Genomic DNA, 24,909 nt, shown 5'->3' on the forward strand with positions numbered 1-24,909 from the left:
ATTAATTTCCCTGCGGTACATGAAATTGGGATAATACCTACCTTACAGTAAGGCTTAATTCATTAATGCTTATGGAATGCTGAGAGATCATTAGCTGGATAAAAAAAATAAAAATCTCTAAATCATTCCATTTGGACTGCCTCCTCCCTTAAATCAGCATACGCTCTTCTACTTCTGGAGTCATTAATGTATGCATTTACTTGCTATTTGGTTTGTTTCCTTTTATATTACCAGTAAAATACAATGATTTTTATCTCCTTTATTGCATAACAATAAGCTGTTGCTGCATAGCACGTTATATTTCAACAACTTTACTGTTCCACTGAGCCTTCACAATCCCCAGCGTATTTAAGGTCTGAAAAAATACCTATAATCCACTAAGCGTGCCTATTTCCCACCCCCTAAAGAGAGTTGCTAATACAAACATTGCACGTGGGTCATTCAGTGCATTTTCAATGCTTCATTTGACATCCTTACCAAAGTTAAACTAATGGAAAACAACGGCATATAAAGAAAAGCCAATCTAGAATGATTCACTACTGAAAAACAAAACAAACATGTTTTGAAAGTTTTCTCTCCAAAAGGAGACTCCTTGGGAACTTCATTATTTAGCCTCTGTTAACAATTTGAATCTTATAATAATTGCAACTATTGAAAGTTTCAATGCCAACAATAGTACTGCTCATGGCAATACTTTGCCACAAGTATATAGACAAATTTGTTAAATCAAGAGCAACAACACTACAGGACAAAAAATAACAACTGCTGTTGTTAAAACAAAAAAGCTCCTGAAGTTCCTCAATCTTGCAGAAAACAAAAAAAAAAACACAGATGCAACACTGTTAAAAAAAAAAAAGAGAGAGAATATTTAGCAAACATTGTTAAAACCACATCTTCGTTTAAGGCTCCAGTAATACATTTCATAGAGTCACCCTTTACTATACATCGTGCACTGTTTTCTCCTAGTGCTCTCCAGCAAGTTTTTATAAAGTTATTTTAATTGCCTATTGAATGAAAGTACCATAATTCAGGGAAAAATTTCAAGCACCTCTGAAGTATAGGGAAATTCTTCCAACAACTCTAAGCACTACTGCGTGCCAACCATCCTAAGCCCAATCATAAGACCACAACAGAAGATTAATAAATAAATTATAAAGGAAGCTGATACTACCTTACTACAAAGATAAGGACGATATGTTTTAAAGATATAAAAAGGAGCAGCTTGACTTTATAGATAGGCCTGATAGATCTGTGGCCTATTATTTAGTATTGCAAATAATTCTCCTATGTAATATATGCTTTAACATACACTTTTACTATACTTTAATGGGACTATTGTAAGAAACAGTGCTACATCTTAAAAGTTACAGTTTATAAATAATTCAGGCTATGTAAATCAAAAGATAAAATTGAAAGAAAAAAAAAAACAAAAAAACAAAACAAAAAAAAACCCCAAACCTGAATGGCTACAACAAAGCTGTTACTTCAGTTTAAATTTCTCTTTAGTAGGACGTAGTTGGAACAATGTTCCAAGCATATGTAAGTATGCCCAACAGATTGGAGAGCACTGTTGTTTTTCTATTTTGGTAACATTTACATGAAATATCATTGTCACAAAGTTCAATGTATACTATGCCCTTCTACAGTCTTTTCAGAATGTCACAAGCATCCAGGACTGAACATATATTCCTCATGCTTAAGAGATAGAATATACATGTAAAAGCATTCATCTTTGAAGATGACTGCAGGAGTTTTTATTTCTGAAATTCTTGTGCATAAGCCCCTTCCTAAACAGCATTATGGCTCAGGACCAGTATGTTTACAGCAAGTGCGTATATAATACACATTAACTACACTAATGGTAACCCCTTTTTTCCCCAAGCGTGGAAGGCAACAAAATTTTCCATAACTCACACGCTCAATAAAAATTATCTTCTGTAAAAGGTGCTTCCGTAAAAGCAATGTATAGCATTTAGAACTCCCACCAGCACCATCACCCAACAACAGTAACAAAACAATGCTAGACACTAGAAAGACAAATGAAATGATTACCATTCTTTACAGCATGGCAACTTTTATTTTTTTTTTTGCCTGCTGAAACATAATTTATAGAAAAATAATGTTATTAGTGGTTAAAGAATTTTAGCATGGAATTTATTCCTCTGTGTTACTGAATACCTCAACACAACAGCGGATGATTATAAATGCACAATAATTAAATGGCAAAGACAACTGAACTACAGAAGTATATCATTAAGGCTACAGATGTAGCTTGAGAGTTCAGAAGCATGTCAAATGGGTGGTGACTTTGTATTTTTGTGTTTATTTGAAGAAAACTAAATAAAAGTACCTTCTTGAAAAAGTAACAGAATCAACTGAACCACAAAAGTAAGAATAAATCTTTGACTTCTCAGTCAGATTTCTATTAGTTGTTTTCATCTACAAACTAATAGCAACTAGCAGTCACACTGTTTGTGAAGGAGCCTGCTCTCCAAGGAGAGATCAATCTGTTGATGTTAATTGCTACGGAAAATATGACAGTGTTCTTTCCACTCCTTTTCTCTCTTTCATGCTTCTCAATATGCCTGGAATACTCTTTCAAGTTCTCTTCATCAAATCTTTAACTCCTTGAAACAACTGTTACCAAAGAGGTTTCTAAAACATGACTTTGATGAAGACAAACTAAAAGTTGGGAGGCACATCCATGACATTCAGGTAGTTTGCAGCAGTGTGTGTTACTAAATTGCACTACTTTTGACTGTTTTTACCCCCAGCTGTATATTAGAAGCCCAAGTACCTGCCAAATCCATCAGAGCAAAATCCCTGGGACTTGGATGGATTGTTTTCTGCAACATCATTAGAGCGAGTTAAAATGATCACTGAAGTTGTTAGGAGAATCTACCTACTCATTTCAGTAATTTAACAGACTTCTGATATAAAGCTAGAACAGTTACGTTTACATAGATCTAACTCGTCAGAAAGATATGAAACCTTAAGTCATCTAAAATTAACCTATTTTCCTTTAAATCAAGTAATACGTATTTAAATCATCAGATTAATAGATATAATTACACTTGTCATTTTCACTGTACAATGTTAATGTACTCTTGACCAACAAATAAACAACTCTCAATGTAAGACTTCAAAGCCCAAAGCATTAGCACTAGTAAATGAAGCATATGTTTAGCTACGAAAAAAATTACTCTGCTAGAATTACCTATCTGAAATAAGTCAAATAAAAACATAACAAAATAGTCAATTTTGACATTTCATATTTTGTTGAATACCATTACTGCACAGGCAATCACTGTCTCTTACATATAAATTAACAGCCTACCATCTGTCAAGTGTTCAGATAATCACAGGGTTTAATGCACAATATGGTTATTAGAATGTGACCTGACAAAAGAAAGAGAACACAACCTAATTTGGACAATGAAATCTATGATCTCACTTGCAAATGACAGTTTGACAAGCTATTATTCTGCATTTTGGCTTCTACAGTAAAAGCAATTTTACGCATACATAATTCTATTAGTCATACAGCCAACTGCCTGTGGAAGATTACTTCAAACTATCAAATTTGCTTGGTCATTCAGGGTTTTGAACTTAATTCTTACACAGACATTTGCACCATGAATAGGAGTTTATGGGTATGTACACAAACACCTATGAAAAAAAAAACATTAAGTAAAAACAATATTTTGATGCTACCATTTAATTACAACTTCACATTTTAATTTTGAAGTCAGCATGCAAAAAGCCATTAAGTCCATTAATTACCTCTATATCAACTAGTGTCTGCTGTTACAAGAATGAAGTATACAGGATGCTTCACAATATGTTTCACATCTTTGCTGTCTGCTAATGAGCATTATTTTTATTCAGAATACTACTTACATACTATCTTTATGACATATTCCATATGCAATACCTTGGTTTTGCTGGAGTAAAGATTAATGACAGATGCTACCACTCAAGGTTCCAAAATTAATGATAATAATAATAATACTATTACTGTCTACTACAAACACTCTACTCTAGGCAAGCCTCATGTGCCCATAACTTACACATTTTCCAAGGACTCAACAGCATTGCTAATACTCCAATATGATATATTTCAAAGGGTATCCTCTAAAGATCCCTTCAAAATGCAAAATAAATGTTTGAGAAAGATCGTGTCTTCAGGAAATAATAATTTAAAAAAAGTATTCTAATAGTGACAAAACAAAGGAGTTTAACACAAGCTGTTGCATTACCTGCAGGACTTCAGCAGGATAACAACCATGTAATCAGTAAAACAAACAATTGAGAAAATCATTTCTTTGCCTTCACTGAACATCTATTCTTTCAACATTCATGCCTTCCTTAGTTATGAAAAATCCTATTTTCTCCTGTCTTGTTGGGCAGACGCACTTGTGAGTCAGAGCACCGAACCTGTGCAGCAAAGAATCACGGGATCGCCTTGGCACTATCAAACACACAAACATGGAATTGAAGAACAACACTATGGAGCTTTAGTTACACAACAGAAGAGCCTGCCTCAATTGTCAAGGACCACAACAACCCCAGAAGGCAAGGAAAACAAGAACATGGTTTATGCAAGGCCCGTCAGCATTTCCAAGTGTAACGTTACTTGCAGCTACACAAGACAACATTCAGCAGACAACAGTCTGCTCTTCTGATTAGTTCCTACTAAAAGACAACTAAGAAAAATAAGAACAAACTACAAGGAAAGAACACTCAGACTACACCATTCAGGTTCAGCTTTACACGTAGTCAGAAAGTTTCCCCATTAAATGCCACAAAATATCAGCTGTACCAGATAAACATCACAAAATACCATTTTCCAAAGCACCTGAGTGACCTGCAAGTCTTATCCTTGTTTTGAAGAACTCACAATTTAATCACTTTGCAGGTCAACAAGTTCTCATACATCTAATAATGCACATAGTGGAATTCATAAAACATGCTTAGCTGCGTCATTGGAAGCTGTAATTGCTCTGTGAGGCTCCTAGTAGTCTAGGGAGGTTATTGTGTGGTAAAGGTAGAATAATCATTCTACAAGCTCCTAATTCACTGGATGTCTCTCAATTTGTAGCTGTAAGGTGGTTCATCACACAATGGCATCCTACATTAGCGTGAACTACAAATGTTTACCAAGGGAATGACCATAGAGAAACCACTAAGCAGTTAATTCAATGGAATTTAATTCACTGAATTCATCAAGTTAAGAAGTGTAACCTTAACAAAAGACAAAGCTCTTGCAAAATCGGGCTTACGCTCTTCAGTCAGTTCAGTGCATCTGAAAAAACTACCCTTAAGTTTAACCACTCAGAACATTATTCTTAACAGTAACAGACAACTTCCAAATAATTTCAGATTCTAACTAGAAAACATTGCACATCAAATCCTGGATTATGAAAGCTAGATTTACATGGAATTGTATTTGCGTAGTTACAGCTTTTAAGGTTTGACACTTCAGGACAGGCTTGCAGTGAGACTAGCACTGAAGTTAACCTTCTATGATGGCTGCTAATTGCTAACTACTCAAGTGACTGTGGAAGCGGATCTCTGTGACCACAGCTTCTAAATGACACCCCGCCAACTCTACTGCTGCATAGGACACTTCAAACTGAATGAAGTTGGCCAGTTTTAAATAACAGTTCCTATGATTTCAACTTACAGCCTCTTGTAAAAAGCTGTGAAAATAACTCGATCCCAATAGGATGTTCCAGACTTCACATCTCACTTCACGTAAAGTGCTTGTGGAATACAGCCTCTGCTGCACTTTCATAATTCACACTAGTGCCTGCAGAAGAAGAGATGAAGAGCAAAGACTTCTGTGTCAAAGCCTGCCTGACTGGGGGAAGGAAAAGCTTCCCATAGATACTGTAGTTCTCAGGTGGGAACAGAATAGCAGGGCTTGCCAAAGGTGGTTTCCAGCAGACACCTAATGAAACTGATTCTGGAAGTGTCTACTGAACCCCAAGGGACTTCCTCCAGCATCATCTCCAGAGAGAGCACTGTTCTGGGACAGGATGCACTTTCAAGTGGCACAAAATGAGACATACAGAGGTGATACAGTCAGAATAACACCTTACAGCATTCTCTGCTTGGAGTTGGCAAAATTTCTCTTTATGTGTGCCAAATCTATTACATTTTATGCTTAGATACAGAACTACTACTGGAGTTCTGTGCATGGAGTTCCATGGAGAAAGCTTAGGTATTTAAAACTGTTCTCTTGTATTGGGCATCCAAGTTAGAAAAAAAAAAAAAAAAAAAAAAAAAGGAAAAAATGCTTAGAACATCTCAAAATCCACTGTTTTCAGGAAAGAAAAAATATATATATATACATATTTATATATATATATGCTTCCAGGATATTCTGTCTTAACAAACTATTTTCCCTCCTGAGACTAAGTACACTCACAGATATAGACATCATAGATGGAAGAGCAGGAGCTGACCTAAAGTAGCCTGTTAAAATGACCAAAACAAATGGCAAGGCGAACACTTGTGCATTGTGTAAGGAAAATACTGTAGGTGAGAGGAAGGAAAAAACACTTCAAAAATAGTACTTTGTAATCAAAGAAGCTTATGCTTCTCTTCCTCTCAGAATATTCTGGCATTAGCACTGCCTGTACATTTGCTTCTCTGTAATAATTTAATTGCTAACAAGATCAGAGAAAATGATTTATTCCACCCCCAGTCTTCCTACGTTTGTACGTCATCCTATGGGACGTTGGCTTTCTGAATTGCTTTTGGCCATCTGATATTATATTACTGCAGCCTTCCTCAGAAGGAGCCAAGAAAAAAAAAAAAACCACAAAATAATTACATTAATCCTAGGAATCAAAGCTTATTGACTTTCCCTTGAGCTATAATACAAAAAGCTGGTTACAGAAGTTGCCAACTTATTTAATGATACCACCAACTTCTTTCTGAACTCATCAAAATGTCTTCTGAAAAAATTCTCAAGTTGTTGATGTATAGCAATACATTATTAATTTCAGTTCATCTTAATGCTGAAGATAGTAACTCTACCTACCTCTGTTCCTTCTACCTATTTGTGCCTAGCCAAACACTGAAAAATACTGTTAATGCATTAAAAAAATCTCTTCAAATGCGTTCTGTATTGTTACCCCTTTTCATCTCTCTTATTCCCATCCTCTAGCTTGTAAAACTAGCCAAAAATTAAAGGGAGAAAAAAAAAAAAAAAAGCCAAACTAAAGCAGTGCCGTAGTAAAAAGCAGTATAAATCGAAGTGAGATATTTTCTTTGCATCATGACTCCCAAACACTGTAAGAATTTTAATGGAACTTCAGAGTATATCCAATACTACCTGAAATAGATGTGAATTTATGCCAGTCCTTCAAACAAAGAGTATTTGCCTTCAGTCAGTACTGACATGCACCTTCATTTCAAGAAGCATAAGACAACCTGAAGCAAAAATAAAAAGTATTAAAAATTTAAGATGGAAATGCTGAAATTGAAGCAGAAATTCATATTTTTTTCTCCAAAAGCCAAATCAAAGGTCAGACTTGATTTTGTTGTCCAAATTTGTGTCCACCACTTGATACACCCACGTAAGCATTTCTAAAACTCTGATTTATATAAAATATTGATTAGCTAAGCAAAATACTGGTAATCTGAATATGTCATTTTTATAGTAATGAAAGTAAGAAGGTTTACTTATATTTTAAATCACATATGTGAATCAGGGAAGGAATTTATACACTCAAGCTGAGCACAGAATACTGAGATCAGTAAAAAGAAGAATCAATTAGGTACTGTAACTTAGTTCTAACCATTAATGACAGCACATTTGAGAGGTGAAAAACAATGACATTTCATAACAAGGGCATGGCAAAAAGCCATCCTCGCTTTGTAGCACTGAATCCAAGCGTGATATTCACCACAATGAAGCCACTCCTCAGCACTCCACCTCACGGAAACCTCAGCCTACCTGAGCAAAGTCCTCTGGGCACAGAGGGACAGCCTTCTGGGAAAGCAGCAGGAACAAACTGCTAAGTTTCTGCCTTCTTTACTCATCTCAGTCTACTAAGAAGATTAGCAACAAACTCTCCTTTCATTTGAAAATGAGGGGGAAAGACAATAATTAAAGACACAGAAGTGTGATGTAAGCTTAGAGATGATAAAAGGTTTTTGGAAAACTATTCAATGAAAAGGAATTTACAGTATTACTGTAGTGTTGCTGAGTACTCCCTGAATTTTAGGGATAACAAAGCACTGCAGCTTTGATTTAAATGGCTGTAATTTTCTGCTTTTAAATCTGAAATACTATAACTTACAATACTGGCATAGTATGATTATTTAGATATTAAACTTTGCCATTATACAAAAATGGCATCACATACATCCAGAATGGATGAGCAGGAATAATGGTGAAGTGCTGCATAAGTTATGAAAATTACACTTTAGATATAAATTGAAAATCTCATTGAATTAAGCCAGCTTTTTATGTTGACAGTATATAGTACGAGATACAAAATTAGAGTCTTCATTTGATTTCTATTCGGAGTTCAAAACAGCAATTTAAGCGCATGATAAAGAATGTCCTTTTTTAACACTGATTTGCATTAACCTTTTGTCAGCCTACCTAATTGAATTAGTTTAAAGGATGCCTAACATCTGCAGTGACATGTACTTTCCCTGTTGCTAATCCTAACGACCCTAAGAATTCTCTTGCCAGGGTGATGATGTATTTCAATGATTATTCTTGCAGAAATATTTACCCCTCGGTGGGTGGAAGCATAGTTAAATGAAATAAGTCTCTCCTTAAATTTTTCTGATAGCCTGGCCTCAATGCCCAGCCTTTTGATTCCAGGTTTGAGCTTGCATCTGCTCAAAAGACAGCTGAAAGGTTCTACACATTACCTTCATCTTTATCCGGAGGGTACCACACAGGGAGTGGTTTTAACACGTCAAGTTTCCCTATTAAATATTCAAAGCCCTCTGCTAAATCTTAGCATCACAAGAGGTTCCTAGTGACTTGAATTCTTTCCAGCTAGTTTTATGAACCTTCCAATAAGCAAATTTTTAATAACACTGAATCACAGGGGTTGCAAAGGACCTCAAGAGACCATCAAGTCCAATACTCCTGCTAAAGCAGGTACCCTACAATATGCACAGGCAGGCATCCAGATGGGTCTGGACTATTTCCTTTGGATGAAGACTTGATCATATAGATTTCATAGTGGACAATTCTGAAGTACATAAAAAATAAACAATTACAATGTGATGTAACTAACATAAATACAAACAATTCCTTTACAAAATCCTCCATATGCTGATGCAAAGAGCCATCTGTTTTGTACTGTAAGCAGAACATACTTAACCAGACCAATGAATGTTGCTGCTGATCTTCAAGTGCTTAAAAAAACAAACAAAACAAAACAAAAAAAAAACAGGCTAAAATAATGAATTCAATGATTAAAGTTTAATTTCAGATCAACTATGACTAAGTGGAATCCCTTTAAGTGTAATCTGAACTTCTTTTTACCATTTCTGCTCAGAAGCTAAGGCTTTAAGAGTATGGCACAGAGAGAATTCTTTGCACATTATATTCTCTCTAGAAAGTCAGGCATAACTGCATTTTTCATGTTTAGCCCAATGAACAAGTTTTGTTGTTCCTGTTGTTTTTTGGTGTTTTTTTTTTTTCCCCCACAAGTCTAAGAAGTTAGCCCTCAGCAAATGCAACCCAGGGCAAAAGGATTATGAGAAATACATCAGCATTTTGAACGGGCTTTAAAGCAATCTAATTATTAGCCACATGCTCCAATTTGTGACAAACATAACAACCTAATAACCAGATTGTCACCAGACAGATAATGAAAAATGTGTGCTAGCACTGAAATACTACATCTTTCTGTGCCATCTGCATTCTATGAAGTTCTGCTGATCTCTCACTTGGTTGACAGAGTATCAACTGAAATGTTCTTGTCTTTTTTTTAAAGAACTGATAACATTTGTAAGGAAGGTGATTAGGTGATTTTAACTTAAGAATTACCTGTCATATTTAAGGTTTGGCACTACAACGAACTGCTCCCTGAGAAAAGACTGGCACTTGGGTTTAAGTAGCATCTTTCAAAGCAGAATAATCCAGCATCTATTAGGTGTAGAATTTCAACTTTATAACTACATTATTTTAAATTACAATGTTTATGATGAGACAAAGTAAAACTCATTGATAAGACACAAAATATTAGTTACACATCTTTAAAACCTGAGGAACACATTATTCCTTAAATTGTGCTTGTAGATTCACCTGATTCAAGTTAGCAGTTTATAACACCATTAAACCACCTTCAGGAAAACAAAAAATGTTTCCAATGATAACAGCTTACAAAGGTTAACTGTTTTATTTCACTCACAAAAAACAGTTCTGACTGATTACTACAAATGTTTCCATCTTACACAAGAAATACTGGTATAACAATGGAAGACTAATTCTGAAACAATGGCAATGTCTAGTATCCTCTGAATCCCCTAGATCAGAAAGAAGCATTACGGAATTTTAATTTTGGTAAAGTTTACATTTCAGGTAGTATAAAGCCATTGTATTTTTTTCCTATTATGACACAGGGAATTTTTATGTCATACCATGCACCCACCAGGAAAACACGCTACCACATTAAGTAATCCATACCTAAATCCAAACACAAATTTAGCAGCTACTGGGTAGAAAACCTGTACAGCTCATGGCATGTAGCCAGAAAGGTATAATCCTCATTTTCAAGGTGTTGAAAACAATCTTTGGAAATTTGAAGGACAATGCCCTGCTGGATTCTTGCAGCAAATTTACTGGTAAATATGAGCAATCAAAATTCTTCCAAGCACTTTTTCTGTACCAACATTCAGAGATCTGAATTAGCTCCTCCACAAAATGATAAAAACCACCAGCACTCATGGATGCTTAAAAAAAAAAAAAAAAAAAAAAAAAAAAAAAAAAAAAAATCACAATATGTATTTAGAATCCCTATAGTGTATGTGAAGTACAAAGAAATATCTGTACAGGCTTACAGGCACCTATATTTCACTCTTGGTAAAAATTCTTTGCTGTGTTTTCGAAAAGGAACAACATATATAACCTAATAGTGTCCTTGACAAAAGCCATTTTTCCATACTATCTACAACTCAAGACAAGACTCAGAACTCACCAGTCATAATCTGCGAACAAGAAATTAAAAACTGTGACCACAATATCACCTCAGCTGTATGTGAAGTATCTAAGACAACACAAGCAAATGAAAAATGACTCCATTCAGCTATTCAACTTAGGCATACAAAAACGTGCAGTAGCCAACACAAGCACTAAAGCTTAGCCACTACTACTTCATTTCCACTTCCTTTTGTAAGAATTCATCTTCCTCAACTCTGAAAAAACACCCACTGCAGAGTCACTGCTGCTAAGTTGGTGCTGAGCTAAAAAGCTACACAAAAACTTGAGAGAAATATCACGTTCCCTCCCCACCTTTAGGAACAACACTGTTTGCAGTGTGAAAACCTTCTTCTCTCTCAAGCGCTGTATCTTAAGATCATTTTCTTTCTGTCCCAGTTATTTAAAACTATGTATTTGTTATCAAAGCACAGCAAAACTCCTATTTACCCATTTCTAATGCTTCTGTAAACCAGACACCATAGAGAGCCCTTGTGCAGCATTATTTTGTTTCATCTGCTAAATGGTGTGCTACCACTTGAATACTTTATCTTGAAACCAAAAGCTTCAGAAAAACACCCATTTAACAGGTACTAAATAAACAATTACCGAAAAAGTGAAAAAAATGTAAAAGCTTGCCTTTCTAATTCAGTACAGCAAAAGAAAGACTCCTTTATTGTCTCATTTCAGAGACAATATATCAAAGGCAGAAAATGTTGGCTTTATAGCCATTGAAAATATGAAAGACAATGCTTGATTTAAGCAAAAGATTCAAAACTCATATTTACTGAGACTTGAGGAATAAAAGGAATAGAAGATTTTCCCCTCTTCCCAGGAAATAGATTAGTTAGGCATGACATTTTTCCACTTCAGTGTTGCACGCATTTATAAGCTTCCCTTTTGTAGCATTTATGAATTCAAACGGTGCTAGGGTTAAGCTGGAGGAAAGCAATTTGGCATGCTTGCTTCTGCTTTTATCAAAGAAAGCAAAAGCAGCCCACGAGGTCTGGACTGACCTTAAAGCAGAAGTGTTTATCAGGGGATTGCTAAGGACTTACCAATTGTGTTTGGTAAAAGGAAGCCTATATTTGATGACACTTGCACATAGTGTGTCAATAATATGGCTGTTGTTCTGTAAGTATTTTCTACATAAATAGCTTCTACATGTAAATTAAAAGGACAAATTAATGCTGTGTTTTACAGGAAGTTTCCAAAGTCAGCTACTTCCAAATTCAGAAAACTTACACACCAAAATTCAACCAGTGTGCTTCCATGCAATCATATTTATAGAAGTGCATGTGTATACATACATATATGTGTGTATGTATACATACTTATGCATACACATATACATACACAAATACTTTACCACAGGCAATTTCCCTAGAAAAATCAGGTACATGAGGGAGGTCATCTGGGAAAAAAAAGCATCTTAAAAGTACTGCAACCATGTAAAGGATGCAGACCCTGAAAGGAATCTTTACTGAAATAAAAAGCAGATAAGGGGAACCAGGGACAGAGAAATGGAAGCCAAGACTCTAAGCTGAACACAGTAAGGATTAACACATGCATATTTAATTTACAGGTCACCTATCACATGCAATGCAACAGGTGAGTGCCTGTTAATAACTATATTCAAACAGAAGTTGAGGCAGGTACAAACAGCTATAAACCTACACACTACTCCTGACACATACAAGAATACTTCTTTGCACCTCAAAAGTTTTCCTTTGAAAATACCACAAAAATCTGTTCCAATTTTTTTTGCACATTCATCTACCTATAAACAGCTTAACTGTGCATACAAACATTAAAAATCAATTTACCGTGTCATTAAATAAAAACAGGCACAGAAAACTATCAAACCCATACAACACATTCATTTCTTCTGTATCACACAAATCTGTTGTTTAACAAACGTTTCAACAGTAGATCAGTTAGTTACAATTCATGACAACACACGTCTATACTAGTTTAAATTTCACTGCATAATGTGACTGCCTCTCATTTCTAAATCATCCTTTCGTGCTGCAGACTCCTTTAATTATCACAGTTCTTTTCTGGGATACTGGAATTGCTATCACTGAACTGCGATATCAAAGTTCAACTTTTCCTAAGCTGACATCTGAAAAATATCAAAATGAAAGGAAGAACTTACTGAAACCAGAGGTGAGATCACGGGATGAAAATGAGTCTTTGCCACAGTGCTTAATGCATTATACACTAGTTTTTTTCCTTTTAGGAAAAAAGAAGAAACAACCCATATATTTCCATTTTAAATACAAATCAAAGAATAACTAATTCTCCACAGAATGCTAAATTCTCTTCAGATACTAAAGTTACCAAGACACTTAGTATGTATTTCACTATCATCCTGAGTTACTTAAATTTCAGCGATTTATTCATAGAAATTATCGAGTACAGAGTGGGGCAAGGAGGGGGAATGAGATCTCTGCAATATTATATATCTTATCTCCAGCTTCCTGTAGAAATGCTACTATAGAGGCAAACCTCGTATAAATTCAGAAGAACCACAGAAAATACCACTTTTAACATTTTTTCCCTACCCAGCACTATTGTACTAATGACCAGAAGCAAAACCAGGGCATTTATTTTTAAATACACCTAGCATGAATCTTTGCAAACATGACTACACCAGAATACCTCAACTACTGTGAACAAAGCCAAAGTCAGCAATCATTCCCTTAAAGATTCGGCCACCCTCAGCACATCAACTTTCTTTACACTTTCCCTCTAACCACTGCTCAGCAGTTTTGTATGATAGGAATGCCATGTGGCTAAAGAAGTTGTCCTGTCAGCTTTATCTTTAATCCATGAACTTTAGATCTGTGAATATAACAGCAAAGCATGTGTGGCAATGTTTGTCAACACAACACAACACATGCCCCTACCTTTACAGTATCTTCCCCTTCCTGCACTCTGAGGCTACAAAGGCTTACAAAATAAATATTTGGAAGTAATTACTTATGTATCAATAAAAAGAGAAGTTACGGGAAAGTATCCCGTACCTTTGTCAGTGAGACAACTAAGCAGAGCCAAAAAGATCAATTTGTACAAGCAAAACATAAGCTAGAAAAGGGTTATCAAACGGATTAAACTGAAGTGACTTTTGACCAAACCAGTGGGCCTTTAAATTATACAGATGATGTCACTTATTATTAAATAGGCTAGCAACAAGTTTCATCAACAAACTGCCCTGTGGGCAGTTATTAGATTCCCAGCCTTCAAGATGACCAACAGCCATGCCAGTGTTTGTTAATGTTCTCAACTGTGTGGCTGCCATCTATAAAGACCAGGTGAAAGTAATCCAGCTGAATGCCCTCATCTCATTTTTCAAACCCAGGACATGGTATCCCATCTCATTTTTATTAGTCTTATTTTCACATTTTCCACACATTTTCTGAGTACAAAGAAGATTTTTTTGTGTGTGGTTTTTTCCACAGCTTTCCCAGCCACTCACAGAGCTCATCAGCTGGAATGGCATCAGTCTTTCTACTCTATGATAGTCATATTGATTGGTATCTCCCAAAGGCATACTGTAATCATTTCATCAGCGATAGGGTTCTGGACAGATACACACTTTGACTTTCCCCTAAGATATGACAAATGCAGTCCTCACTGTTTCAGATCTTGTGCAATTCACCACATATCCACTACCACAGGATGACGCTTCTACACTTCTGCAGTTGTGAAGCCCATGTATTTATATTTTTCTAATTCACACATCATACCTTCCGGAGCCCTTTTATTAGTTTATGATGATTCCTCCATGAAAGTTGTTAGTAGTGTATTCCTTTTGAGTAATTTTGCACAGCATCGCTTTGAATAAACTCAGTATTAATAACAGGCTTCTCCCCCAGTGCAGCGTACTTCATTCTTAAACATCAGAGTGTCTTTCTGTTATGTGCCACACAGACACTATTTTATTTGAGGCCTGTCACAATTATTCTTCATAGAAAAAAAAAAAAAACAAGCCTAGCTGTGGTTGTTCCTTGCTATAGCCAGAATGTGACCACCTGCCTTTTAACACCATGTTTCTACACTGATGCTTCAAATCATCATCGGTTCTAGTAATTGTCTGTTTTTTAAGCAACCCTTGGTGTCCACCATCAATGAAGCTGTTTACTCTCATGACAAAGAAAGTATACCTTTTATCCACATAGGGACGTTTTAAGACACGCAGCATAGTCATGGGTAAGGTGCTGTGTTTATGGCAGCAATAGATAATCAGCATGCTCTTTTATAAAAAAGTCATAAAACAATTTCACAGGTACTTCAACTCCAAATACTACACCCAGCAGCCTCAGCATTTCATACAGAGCCAGTTTGCTGAGACTACTGACTCAAAAAAAAATAAACTCCAAGAGTAAAACATAAAATCCATACCAGCATGGCACGATTAGTTTTCCATATTAAAATTATACTTGCAGTCAGTTTTGCACTTAAATTAGTTTGAGTTATTCTTAAATATCAGGCAAACACACATCTAATTAGATGCAAGTTGATGTAAATTTCAGAAGGCAATTCACAGCGGTATCTAAAAAAAAAAAAGAAATGTAAAATAACCCAAGGATATGTCTTCTAAGAAGTCACAGCCTTGCAAGCATACCTTTGAACGTGCACATTTTGTCATTACAGTTACCAATATCAGCTGTACTGAGGAGCTATATATTTTTGAATGTATGCAGAGGAATGACATCTTAATGTAGGAGGAAAGTAGGCCAAAGCAGAAAGTTTTGTTTAAAAAAAAAAAAAAAAGTAACTACATGAATAATCTCATTATTGTAGGACCTGAAATTACTAAAAAAAAAAAAAAAAAAAAAAAGTATTTTATGTCTACTATACCAAACCTTAATGTATTTTAAAATTCAACCCATATTTTCCCCAAATACTTAATATCATCAATTATTTTAAAATATGTGAGCTACCAAACAGATTTTAAGGATACGTATTTATTATCAATATTAAAAGTTAAATATATTTATCTTCAGTGTTCCTGCAGGAAAAAATTCAATCAAAAAGCAGCATTCAGTACTTTAAAGACTAAGAAAAAAGAAATCTGCTAATTCAGAATGCAAAATCACAACCAGAAAAGCCTTAAGTGGTTTCTATAGACAAATACAAGGATCGATGAAACACTCACTTTCCAAATTTTACTCAGATAAGAGTTAAGCGGTGTATTACTGTAAAATGAAATATTTAGTTCAATGGAATTCCCATCAAAGTTGAATAGCCAAATTCAAGTGAACACAAATTGAAGCATTACATATTTTCCTATAGCATTCAATTTAATTACCCTAAATGGAGTGTTACTACTGATTACTGTCTCTCAAGCTGAATAAGACCATTTGACAGTTACTCTGGAAAAAAGCATTTTAAAAAACCTATCATGAATTTGAAAGACTACAAAAGAAATATCCCATATCCAGTTTGATACGAGAAAAAGTTTCAGCAACATTTACTAACTATCACGCTTAGTGCTTCTTTTGCCAATACTCTCAAAATGAAGAATGCTAATTGGTCAGTGCAAGAGTACAGCAGTCAGGTTGCTCACATATAAACTTCAAAGAGCAACCTGCACAAAATCAATGCCATAACATCGCTCTCAGAGAACTTCAAAGAGCTTTGCGTTGAGATTACGCTAAGATTATTTGCCCTACAGCATACAAAATTCTCAGCTATGCTATTTTGGGAAAATATAATAACATCTCCACAGTTCACCCATTTCAAATACTAAGGAAGTGCTCACCATGAAGATGCAGATGACTGTCACTGCCCTGCTGAACCATAAAATTGTATCTCTAATGTACAATGCTGAGGACAACTAAAAGAATCTCATTTTTCCTTTCAGATAAGGTAATCACAAGCCTTCCTTGGAAATTAACTTCCCATGTCATCCAAATCCTTCTATCTGTACCTGGGGATTCTTTCTGTTTTTTAAAATCACACGCCTTTTAATTATTAGATGCAGCTTACACTTGCATCTCCAGAAATACAGTTAACCCCTGTTTCTCCAGCATTTTGTTTCACTCTGTTACCAGAGTGTGAGCATGCTGCCCAGTACACAGATAAGCAGGGAGCACAGGGAGTACTTTCTCCCCATTTCATTCAGCTAATAGAAATCTGAAGGCTGCTCAGTGTGACAGATGAGCTATGTGAGCTAAAGCAACTTGTTCCGCTTGTCAGCCTCCAAGAGCCTACAGCAGTGAGATACAATTGTGATGACACCACGATCGCAGAACTGGGTCAAACATACGGTCACTTTAAAACAGAATGTCAAATACTCTTTCTACTTGAGAAATTTGATTCAGTGACACTAAAAGCTGTTAGATACCATTAGCTTTATATCTAGGTTCAAAATGAAACTGTTACTTTGACAGTATTTCGAGAAGCCTCTCGTGAACCCTACATCGCCATTAAAGCTTGCAGGAATCACAAACTGCCAAATAACGTTCACTGCTGCCCATGGGGATGGAGCACTCTGGGACCAGGACACTGCGCTGTGTTACAGCAGGAGATCCGTGCCTTTGAAACAATACTTACATTATGGCTTCATAGATTAAGTGGATTAAAATCCTTACAGAATTTTGAAGATCAAACAGACAAAATTTAGAAAAAAAAAAAAAAAGGAATAGAAAGGTAAAAACAACAGGTATCCCAGCTCATGCCTATACCTATTATTTAGTCCAAGCCAGAAATGAATCACTTTGTTGTTTATTTTTTTCCACTCCCGTAGAATAGAAAACGTGCTACTCAAATATATGTATTTAAAGAGGACAAGTACTACTTAACAGCCCATTCAAATTATTTCCATGCACCTTTGAAGTCAATCTGTACTGTGTTGCAACAATGCAGTATTTTCTCCATGTAACACTACCATGTGCACATTTCAAACTCTAAACAACTGCAGCACAGAGTTCATGCCATAGATGTATGTTTATAAAAGCAAATGTTAAAGTGAAGATGATTCTTGACATTACTCTCACATCAATCTTTAGAATTTTTGTTGAGTCACATACAAGCTCTTCAACAGAATGACTTGAGCTGAAATATATACATACTGTAACTGTTGTCCAGAAATTCCAGAACATTTGAAAGGGAACAGCAGAAGTCTGGGGCACCAAAAGTAACTTCCTTCTTGGTATTTCACTAATTCGCATTGACACAAAAGGCAGCCCAAGTCAAGCTCAAATGATGGACTCTGCTTAAGCTCCAATTCCCAGCCTGCTGAAGCCCACAGCTGAAGTTGTAGTTGTATTGAATACATTGCATTGAAATATTTGTATATAAAATATATGCAGCAACATCTGAAATATCTCTGTTTTGCTTACATTCCATAAATGCCCATCTAGTTCTGCACAAACTTATTTCAGGAAAAATACTTCCAAGGAAAACTTATCATGGAGCTCCTCAAAGATGCATATTTCTGTGTAGTTCTAAACTTACATAATTTTTAAAAATAATTGCTGTTTACTTGCTTTGATTTTTAAATATATCTTTGATCTCATTCATTAATATTCATTAGTCTTCTGATGTTGGACTAACGAGAATCTTACGCATTTATGAGAAGCTATTTAAACAATGCTATCAGACAGGTTTTTCCTGATTTAGGTTTTTCATCAATACTGACAATACTCGATTCTTTGTATTCTCCAATGTTTTCTTGGAGCTTCCTGAAACTACAGTTTACATATTTCAAAACAAAGCAGAGCTCAATAAATGCATAACTATTTCTGTCAATGATAAGCACAGAATCCTAAATGGATAAAACAGCAGAAACACATTATATATGTGGACAGAATGAATAACGCTCATACTCAGAGTATAATTTACTTCCGTGTTTTACATATATTATTTATGCTTATGATGGAACATCTCTGAAGCTACGAAGAACAACACAACCTCAACTCTTCAGCTTAAAGAATTTGCTTTGGGCCCAAAATCACACTACTGTTGCCAGAACACAACACCAGCCACTCACAGGAGCATCACAGGCACACTAAGAATAACACACACAAACTGATAGCTACTTGCCCTCTTGGCAATAAAAAAAATAAAGTTGTTTTCCTGTTTTGTTTCACCTGATAGCATTATATACAAACCAGAAGTTGAAAGCAGGAGTGTCCTGAGCGATGTACCTGTTGTACATGCACTGCAAGTTACAAACACCCAATCCAAATGCTGATCTACACCAGAAGTAACTTTGGCAAAGCAGTCCTGTGCTACTTTCACTACATATGCAAAGATAACGAAGATATGCAATACCATTCAAAGAAACAATGCTTCTTCAGAAGTAAGCATTCATGAAGTCAGCTCCAGTAATTCTCATTTCTCTGAGAAACTGAAATGACCTTTTCCTGAAATATCATTTTGGCTGAAGGACAGAAATGACCTCGCGTAAGCATCAACGCTAACCAAGCAGTGCCACCCACTCGTTCATATGTGCTTCACTGGCACATGGATTTATCCTCTATTAGGAGCAGTCAATTACTGTGTGTCTGTTACTGTTCTTACCTTCTGGGTTCATTCCTATTTCCAAATTAAATCTTTAAGAACAAATGCAACATTTTAAAATTTCTTATTATTATTCACAAAAATTCTGAGATAAAGCCACACCATTTGAAGCCACCTATCACTGCATTCTATCTAGAAATCACAAAAGTATCCATTAGAAGTTTCTGAATGACAGTACCATAAACACACACCAGCAATGAAGTGCACGATTATACCCTGTCTGCTACAGAATTCAGAAATCAGAACATTTGAGTACGCACACGTACACCAGATTTTCACACATGGAGAAGCAGTTGCTCTTGTCTCAGTTGGAAATAATAAAAAAAAAAAAAAAAAAAAAATCAAGAGAGCTGAGCATCCCCAGTTACAGGACTTCTGCTCTGTCTCACAGCACACTCAGAACCCAAGAGAACTGGAACCTACAAACAAGAATAAATATTCAGTGTTGGTATACATCAGAAAATTGGACAATTTCTCACTAGTATCAGAGTTGGATTATGTATAAAGCTATAGATGTTAATATGAATTGAGTTCTACATTACAGTAGAACTTGGGAAAAGATAAGGAAATAAGTATTCAGGTTTTTTTAGACTCTAAGAATTAAGCAAGGTATTTACATAAACCACATGCTGTGGATAATCACCCATTTCTAATTCTGATTAAGTGCAACATCAGGTCTTATACACCATCCTCATAAAGGCTAAGTATGATTAGTCTCTTTCCAAAGAAAAATATTTTCTCACTCTACTCTTTCCTGCTTCCCGTTACCCTTGTTTCTCTGCACTGCCATAACACTCAGCTGGACTAGGACTCAAGTTTACCAAAATTGGGCACACAGGACAAAGTTTAGACACCTTACAGATGTAAGGCTCTTCCTCCTCTAAACGTCTAGAAATATACACTTAACAGAGCCCACTTCCTTATTGATTGCTATTGGTTCTTGACTGAAAACTGCACTTAGTTATGCTCCACTGAGTCACGTATGAAACCTTCTGTGGTTATATTGTTCAACATGACCATTAATAAGCAAGCCTTACAAATTCCAAGGGATTGCACCATCACTCTATTTTGTTTTTTTTATTTGTGGCAAAAGTTAAATTATGTGTATTCTGTGTGCTACACCAGAGAGGAAAAGTTACTCTGTCGTATGAATGAAGTCAAGAAACCAAAACAAAACTAGCTAAAATAGTGCAAGCATTATCTAATTTTAAACAAAACATAATTACATTAATGCACTGTGATTTTATTTTAAAATGGATCTTGGTAATAAGTGAGCTTCACTACAAAAATGAAACTGATGGCAATAAAAAAAAAGAAACAAAGGAAAACAATTTTTGTTAGTTCAAATGAAGCTAACAAGGGTTAGCAGCAGTAAAAACTACCTTCTTTAAATTCCAAAAAGAATCTCTTCTCCTGACCTTTCTAAAGCTCAAGATGCATACGTACACAGAATAAACAAAGTAATTTGAAAGCAAATTCACTGAATGCACCTGACCTTTGAAACAGCGCAGATAATTTTAATCAGATTTGCACAACGGCAGTCTCAGTTTTTTGGTAACAACGCAGGTAAGAAAAACAACTAGTTAAGGAAAAAAAGACAACATATAACCACAATCATGATATCTTTAACTTTTTTCTGGAGATAGACAACAATCTTAAGAATCTCAGAATCAGGAAAGATTCCTCTGCATTCCCCTGAGTATCCAGCCAGAGGCGCTCAATTCAGCTCTAGAGACAAAAGCCCTTTCTGACAGTTAAACAACTTTCTGTCAGATAAATCGAAGGACAGAAAACTGACAATAATTCACAGGTTAAAGAAAAAAATGTAAGTTACACAACTATAGAAAAATATTGGTTTTGATCAGAGTGGCCAATAGTTCCCCCAGACCACTTAGTATACAGGAGGCAGTTCAAACATCTCTGGCTCATTAGCTTTGGTTTTCAGAGCTGAGGAGCAAAATCAAAATCCACAGTGACAATAATAACCTAGTGAGTAGCGCTGACAAGTTAGAAAAACCTCTACTTACAAAGAACACATTCTCAGAACCAAACACAAATTAGCTTTAGGTGAAGCTAGCTGACAATACTTTCGTTTGTGGACAGATAAACGTTACAAGAGTTGCAAACAACTGACTTATCAGCATTTGGAAAATTTAACAAAGAAGCATCGCACTTCTTGCAAACCTTAAACTTACCTCAAGTTAGTTATGTGACTTCAAAATGAAGCATTCATATGGAAAGCTACAAATCTGTTCAGATTCAGAACACATAAGCTCCATTAGCAGTCATTCTGCACTGATGGTGACAAGGTTCCATTCAAGCTGGCAACCACAGCAATGAAGTCTAATACAACCAACAAAGGCGGTTTTGGACAACTGAGGTCTGACTTTACTTTTGACAAAAGAACAAAAGTGAGTAAAATAGAGAACCTCCTTAACTTAGTAGCTACCCAAAACTAAACTGCATTTGCTCAAGGATAGAGGTTTTTGTTCGTTTCAAATCATGCATTTCAACAGCACTAGTTCTGATTCTGTACTACTTGTCTTTAAAGCTTAACTTCTTTGCATTTACAAGGAATTATTCAGTTTAACAAAGCACTTACATCTTAGAAGAATCATAAAAAAAAGTACCAGAAAGCCCTTCTAACTGCATGAATTTGTAACTGATAGAGCAGATGCTTCCCTCCAGAAGCAGCACTACCGCAGGGCTATCTATCTACCAGCAGCAACCTCAAACTGCTGTGTTGGGTCACTTCATCCACGCTCAGATCTTCGAAAGTGAATAGTCTAACATCTGACACAGCCTCTGAGAGGGTAAGCAGCAGAACAGAGTTTATAAACATTCGAAACAGGTGTTACTGAGAACTAAGAGACATTGAGGCCAGATCATGCATAAAGCAGTCCTCCAGAAATGGATTCTGCCATTTCTCTCTGTTGCTGATTCATTATTTGATTTTGCTGAATGCCAACCAAATCTATTCTACGGCTACAATCATATTCCTCTTCTGCCAACTGTTTCGGTGTTCTTTTATCTCCTTTGTTCACAGTGGATTTTATTGTACAGCTTGTCTTTCGCCACAGCTATCTGATATTCTCATCTGTTCCTAATAAGGAGTTTAATTTATTTAGCTTATCACAAAGGTTGAGAAGGGAGCTGATCACTGTGTACAGACACTTACCCAGTCTGACAGTGTAAAGCAATCTGACCTTGCAGAGGCATACAGGACACAGCACCTCGAAAAGCACATTAAAGACAATGAAACTTGAGTAAGGGCCGATTTCCAGAGAGCTTCACTTAAATTAGAATAAGCTGAAAAAATTCTATACAGACATTGAAATAACTTATGGTTGTTGTTGCATTGCAACTGATTAACATGCAATGAAATCTCATTTCTCATTAAAGTTTTGTTCTCAGTTTTGTTCTGTTTGGATTTGAAGGAAGCCCTGTACCACAAACTTGCAGGTATCACTAATTATTACAGTTTCCACCTAGGAAAGCTCCAATTTATAAAATGCTCATCAGAGTTTGAGGAAAAAAAGGTTACTTCAATCATTCACATCATTAAAGGAAAGAAGTTTCTGTAAAAAGATGCAAAGAGATGAAACGCTCTCTTTCCAGGCCTGTTTTTCTGTTGGTCTTGATTTTTACAACATCTATGGTGAAAGTGACTGAAGCCCCAACCTCTGCTGATTTGTAACATCCTTAGAAAAATAAGAAAAACCAATTAGGCATTGATTTTATGAGGAAGCAACATTAACAGTAACACCTACCTTAATGAAAAAAATTAAGAGAAATACACTTGACTGTATACATACTATATAGATTCATTCCAATTCCGTGTCACAATAAATTCTCCTAAATTTTCTAGAAGTTTCAAATAAGAGGCTTCTTTTAGGAAGACTGAATATTTACAGTTGTGTGTATTTTAATAGATTTTTAGACAGGGCAATTCAAAAAGCATACTGAAGAAAAACTGTTTATTCACTTACAGTTTAGGCCACAGATCTGTCCATAATCCACCTAACTAGCTAAGCTTACAACACAGAAATTGTATAGCCTATCAGTAATGACTGCTAATAAAATATTTTTATTCTGAGCTCCAGTACTTGCAAAAAATCTGTCTCTGGTCATTGGTAAGGCAGAACCAAATTTAGCTGTTGGCTGCTTTATAATCCCTCTGTGTAGACCATTTTTTGAGGTCAACATGCACTCTTCTTGTATATGGACAAACAACTGAAGTCTGGGGGTCAGAGAAAATCATGAATTTTCTGGAAAACACTTTTACAAAATATTGGAACATTAATGGTTTCTCTTCTCCAACATTTTAAAATTTACTTTGAACCTTTCCGAATTAAAAACATTAATGGGTTCAGAACTGCAAAGAATAGGGAAGTTTTATACTGTTCCACAGAGTAAAAAGTATAGAGCAAACACTTCCATATATCGTAAAGCAAGAAAACTGCTGATCCTTTACATGACCACAACCCAGTTTGATGCTAGTGTTGAATAAAGCCAGTTTTGATGCAGTACTCATATGGTGAGAAGTCTGCAAAAAGTGCCTACAGAGAAATGGCAGCATTTCAGCTTCTCTACAACAGACCACAAGTATTTCAACTGTTGTTGAGGGCTATGAAGCTGCCACCTCTCAGTATAGAAACTGAGCAAGAGATTGAATTTGTATGCAGTCCACTTGGGATCACAGTCATACTCATTTAAATGAACGTGCTGATCTAAGGGAAGCACACACACAGATACAGTTAAGCTAGAAGGCCTCATCACTTCTGCTGGAACAATGCCTGAGCAAAGCAGCACTTTCTCTGCTCTACTGCAGCATACACCCAGTTCAGAGGATAAGAGGAACTCCCAGCTCTCCCAAGTTCCCTAGCACAATTTCCTGAGCTGTACGGAGATTCACCTAACTCAAGCAACTTCCACTTGTTTCTCCAGTCCTTGTAAACACCCATGCAGGCACGAAAGAGCTTTAATGCTTTTATTTTTTTCTAATACTATCTTCACCATCTGTATTTCAGTGCACTGGCAAAGAATGCTTAAATGCATTCCAAGCGTACCTCAACAGTGAGCATTGCACTAAAAAAAATACAAGAAAACACCTCCAAATTCATAGAAATAAACCTCTTTGCACATTGGCAAATTTCAAAACACCTGCCTATGTCTTTAGGCATATAAGTACT

General features: G+C 35.8%; 1 protein-coding gene across 1 annotated transcript in view; it reads right to left on the bottom strand.

Annotated features, from left to right (window-relative positions):
- FHIT (fragile histidine triad diadenosine triphosphatase) overlaps window positions 1–24,909 on the bottom strand; it is a gene marked incomplete at both ends in the record, with an annotated part of 502,525 nt that overhangs the window by 472,328 nt on the left and 5,288 nt on the right. Inside the window, one exon of the mRNA XM_079540494.1 lies at window positions 12,552–12,596. Within this exon, the coding sequence (XP_079396620.1) occupies window positions 12,552–12,596 (45 nt within the window). The remainder of the gene's footprint in view (window positions 1–12,551; window positions 12,597–24,909) is intronic.

This window comes from Tetrao urogallus, assembly GCF_951394365.1.
Source record: "Tetrao urogallus genome assembly, chromosome: 10".
In the NCBI taxonomy this organism is placed as follows: domain Eukaryota; kingdom Metazoa; phylum Chordata; class Aves; order Galliformes; family Phasianidae; genus Tetrao; species Tetrao urogallus.